The 4,280-nt window shown below is 42.4% G+C and overlaps 2 protein-coding genes across 5 annotated transcripts in view; one reads left to right on the top strand and one right to left on the bottom strand.

Moving 5' to 3' along the window:
* Nucleotides 1-1,636, top strand: part of tfr2 (transferrin receptor 2) — a 10,498-nt gene extending 8,862 nt beyond the window's left edge. For all 3 annotated transcript variants that reach the window (XM_083521471.1, XM_083521473.1, XM_083521472.1), the window contains one exon: nucleotides 70-1,636. In XM_083521471.1, coding sequence (XP_083377597.1) covers nucleotides 70-312 — 243 coding nt within the window. In that variant the 3' untranslated portion in view covers nucleotides 313-1,636. The remainder of the gene's footprint in view (nucleotides 1-69) is intronic.
* Nucleotides 1,637-1,922: 286 nt separating this feature from the next.
* LOC310715212 (uncharacterized protein) lies at nucleotides 1,923-3,877 on the bottom strand. Of its 2 annotated transcripts, XM_083521525.1 has the most exons (6): nucleotides 3,734-3,877; nucleotides 3,391-3,452; nucleotides 3,171-3,218; nucleotides 2,821-3,082; nucleotides 2,512-2,781; nucleotides 1,923-2,105 (listed from the first exon to the last, which is right to left on the bottom strand). In XM_083521525.1, the coding sequence occupies exons 2-5, from the start codon at nucleotides 3,442-3,444 to the stop codon at nucleotides 2,516-2,518; spliced, it is 630 nt and encodes a 209-aa protein (XP_083377651.1). In that variant the 5' UTR covers nucleotides 3,445-3,452; nucleotides 3,734-3,877; the 3' UTR covers nucleotides 1,923-2,105; nucleotides 2,512-2,515. The 2 variants fall into 2 exon arrangements, with proteins under 2 accessions (XP_083377651.1, XP_083377650.1); XM_083521524.1 differs by having other exon boundaries at nucleotides 2,512-3,082.
* Nucleotides 3,878-4,280: the final 403 nt, after the last annotated feature.

Raw genomic sequence — 4,280 nt, forward strand, 5'->3', positions numbered from 1 at the left:
ACACACACACACACACACAAACACACACCAATCAATTTACACACCCAGTTTGTTTATCTGTGTGTGAAGGTGGAGTACTACTTCCTGTCCCAGTATGTGTCGGTGGTGGAGACTCCGTTCCGTCACGTGCTGCATGGGCGTGGAGAACACACTCTAAACGCTCTGACTGAGCATCTCTCCCAGCTGCGCTCTCATCCTCACCTGTTCAACGAGGCACGCTTTCGCCGCCAGCTCGCGCTCTTCACCTGGACGCTGCAGGGAGCGGCCAACGCGCTGAGCGGCGACGTCTGGAACATCGACAACCCCTTTTAGAACCGTAACCCCCATCTTACCTGTTAGAACTCCCCTGGACTGTCCTCAAGCCAAGAACCTGCAAAATCCCTTTATATTGAATTAGTTAAGAACATTTAGACCACTCTTGTGGTCTCTCAACAATTTTCCGATCCCATTCTAGAACCTACACTATTCCAACTTATTATAGAGAGCCAGGAGAACCAGTATAGCTCCAAGACTCACTACTCTGTTCTAGAATCATTAAAGATTTGGTTCTGGAAATTTCACCACAGATTCAATTATGGAAACTTGAGGATTTTTCTAGACTATTTAAAAAATTGACTCTAGAACATGTGGAACCATAAAGAACCTTTGGTTCCTAGAACTAGAGTTTATTCTGATGCCATCATAACTAGAATTAGCTAGTTTAGTTTCACCCTTAATGATTAACATGTTTTAAAGAATTGTGTGTGTGTGTGTGTGTGTGTGTGTGTGTGTGTGTGTGTGTGTGTGTGTGTGTGTGTGTGTGTGTATATACAAGGTGGTATCAAAAAGTTTGGACTCGCTCTGTTTACAAAAAAGTTTGATCTTAAATGCGTTTTATTTATCTTAGTTTCTACAAGATCACCTTTAGGATAGTTCCCTTGAACAGAAATACAGTTCTCCCAGTGTTATTCTGGAACAGAACTGGATCTTCACCATTGAGAAGAGGGCAAAGTCCGCAGGAGCCAAATCTGATAAGTAAATTGGGAGCAGAAGTGAGATCATGTTGTTTCTGGCAAGAAATTTACATGTGAGGAGGAGATTGGTGATAGAGTTGATGAGTTTTGGCACACTGACTTATGAAGGTCGGTTCTCTCTGAAACTGTGCATGCAGCCTTGTTAGCATGTTTCAAAATTAGTCTCCAAACTTTTTGTTCCCACCTCGTATGTGTTCCTCTCTTGTTAGTTAGTGACTGATAGACAGTGATGATTACGCTGTAATTGATTTTTATTACTGAGTGATAACGTGGTTAATTGAAGCAGTGATTATCGAGGGCAGTGTCCATCATAATTATGACAGTCATACTGTCGTCCAATTAGAAAGCAGCATCTGCTATCCACTGGTTACATCACTTGGTTCCGTTGTGCCAGTAATGAAGGAGAATCGAGTCGCGTCTGGGTCCTGTGTGACATCACTTCCTCTGTAGCAGTGATGTCAAGAGTGCTGAACCGCTGTGTCTCTCCCTCAGAGAGATGATGTGTGGTGTGGTGTTGTGGATCTCATGGAGTTCATGCTCTGAGTTTGTGATTGTATTGATGGGATGACGACAGAAGCCTGGTGAGACGAACTCCAATAAATTATTTTACTTTCAGAAACAAAGAAGTGCTTTATTGTATCACATTTCATCTAGATGTTTATATAAAACCTTGTGAGCACCTGAGATGTGACCAGATGTTTATCTTCTCAAAACGTGTGTATGTAGCATGAATTTGCTCATTGTACCCATGTATTTGTGTGTGTTATTTCTATATAAATGCCGGCTGTAAGACGATCGACAGGTTTATAATGACCTGTTTCTGTAGCTACAGCTGATTGACGTGGCATACAATATGCAATGAATGAATTAGACACGTGTAATCTGTGAATGGTTACAAACATCAGAGCATCAGAGTCTCTTAGACATTTATTTACACGTTTTATACGGAACATATTGAGGACAGTTCAGAAATTAGACAAGGTAAATATATAAATATACACAATAAGTCAAAAAAGCCGCATTTATACACGGGAGTGGGCGGGGCTTCTGTCCCTCAGCTCCGTCTCTCTTGATGTCAGAGAGGACCTGGTCCTTATAAAACACACACACACACACACACACACACACACACACCAGTCAAACATGACCTGGTCCTTATAAAACACACACACACACACACACACACACACACACACACACACACACACCAGTCAAACATGACCTGGTCCTTATAAAACACACACACACACACACACACACACACACACACACACACACCAGTCAAACATGACCTGGTCCTCATAAAACACACACACCAGTCAAACATGACCTGGTCCTTATAAAACACACACACACACACACACACACACACACACACACACACACATCAATCAAACATGACCTGGTCCTTATAAAACACACACACACACACACACACACACACACACACACATCAATCAAACATGACCTAGTCCTTATAAAACAAACACACACATACCTGTTTAAAGTTCTCTTCCATCACCTTCCTCTTCACCTCCATTGCTCTGTTCTTCACCTTCATCACCATTTTCATCTCCATTACCCACATCTTCACCTCCATTACCATTTTCACCTCCATCATCTTCATTTTCACCTCCAGCGCCCTCATCTTCACCTTCTTTCTCTCCACCATCCTCATCCTCAACACTATCTTCCTCTTCACTTTCTTCCTCATTACTCTCCTCTCTCTTTTTATTCTCTCCTTCTTCTCCCTCCCCCTCTTCCGCACCTTCTGCTCCTTCTTCCTCACCTTCTCCTTCTCCACCACCTTCTGCTCCTTCTCCCTCACCCTTTCTTCCTTCTTCTCCTTCTTCACCACCTTCACCACCTTCTTCTTCTCCCTCGTTGTTCTCTCTGTTTCCTTCCTCTCCTTCACCGCCTTCTTCATTTCCTCCACCCTGCACTCCCTCTTCATTGTTTCCACCTTCTTCTTCTTCTTCTTTCTCTTTTCCTTCTCTATCCCTTTCTCCCCTCTTTCCCCTGTCTCCCTCTTTTTCTCCTCCTTCATTGCTCCCATCTTCAGAATCGCCCTGGAAAAGATGATCAGATCTTAGTTGACTAGTGACTTGTAAATGTGTGTGTGTGTGTGTGTGTGTGTGTGTGTGTTTGTTCCTCTACCCCATCATCCTCTGAGCTCTTGGAACGCCTCCCTCTGTATTTGTGCAGCTGAGTAAACACATCAAATGGAAAAGAGAACAGGAGTGAGTGAGAGAGTGAGAGAGAGAGTGAGAGAGAGAGAGAGTGAGTGAGTCGGTGAGTGGGTGAGTGGATGAGTGAGTGAGTGAGTGAAAATCCAGTGTTAATGTGTAACGGAGTTGATCTGAGTGGAGACTCTCACCGGAGCAGATAAACCCACAGCTAACAGACACACGAGGAGCAGAGGAACCCGCATCTTCTCTCCTGTTCACCAAAACCACCTCCGTCACTCATTTAGATCAGTTACACATTCTACATCACATAATATAATAATAGTAAATTTTATTTTAACCAAAATACTACACAAATATTTTATTGTTGCACAAAAGAGTTTGATTAATAATAATAATAATAATAATAATAATAATAATAATAATAATTTAATTTGAAGTGAACATACAGATCTATATAATTTTAATATTTCTAGATATTTTATGAGAACGCTGAGCCCCAGAAATAAGACACGATCCCAAACTCAGTCATACCTTCTACGTCTGATGTCACAAAGCAGAACACAGGACGCGTGGAATTTTACCTGAACTTTACATTAGAGTTCTGTTTCAGTCCAGAGGGAATTTAAAGCTGTGTGTGGAGTGCGTTCAGCCAATCAGAATATATATATGTGTGTGTGTGTGTGTGTGTGTGTGTGTGTGTGTGTGTGTGTGTGTGTGTGTGTGTGTGTGTGTGTGTGTGTGTGGGCGAAACGGCGAGACGCTGCCTTTATACTCTATAAACCTCTAATTCTGTTTATATGACACAATGGTTTAGGATAACACTGATGTCTCGTCTCACACACACGCACACACACGCACGCACGCACACACACGCACGCACGCACGCACGCACACACACACACACACACACACGTTTTAATGTAACTTTGTGCATCTGATCTTTAACATAATATGTGCAAAAAAAAAAACCCTGATTGTGTTAAAGTCATCAGTGCTGAAGGTGTTTATAACGAGTGTGTTTATAGCAGTGTGTCACTCTTTCATGCTGCTGCTCTCACCCTCATTTACTATATATACA

Source organism: Silurus aristotelis (assembly GCF_946808225.1).
Source record: "Silurus aristotelis genome assembly, chromosome: 19".
Classification (NCBI taxonomy): Eukaryota; Metazoa; Chordata; class Actinopteri; order Siluriformes; family Siluridae; genus Silurus; species Silurus aristotelis.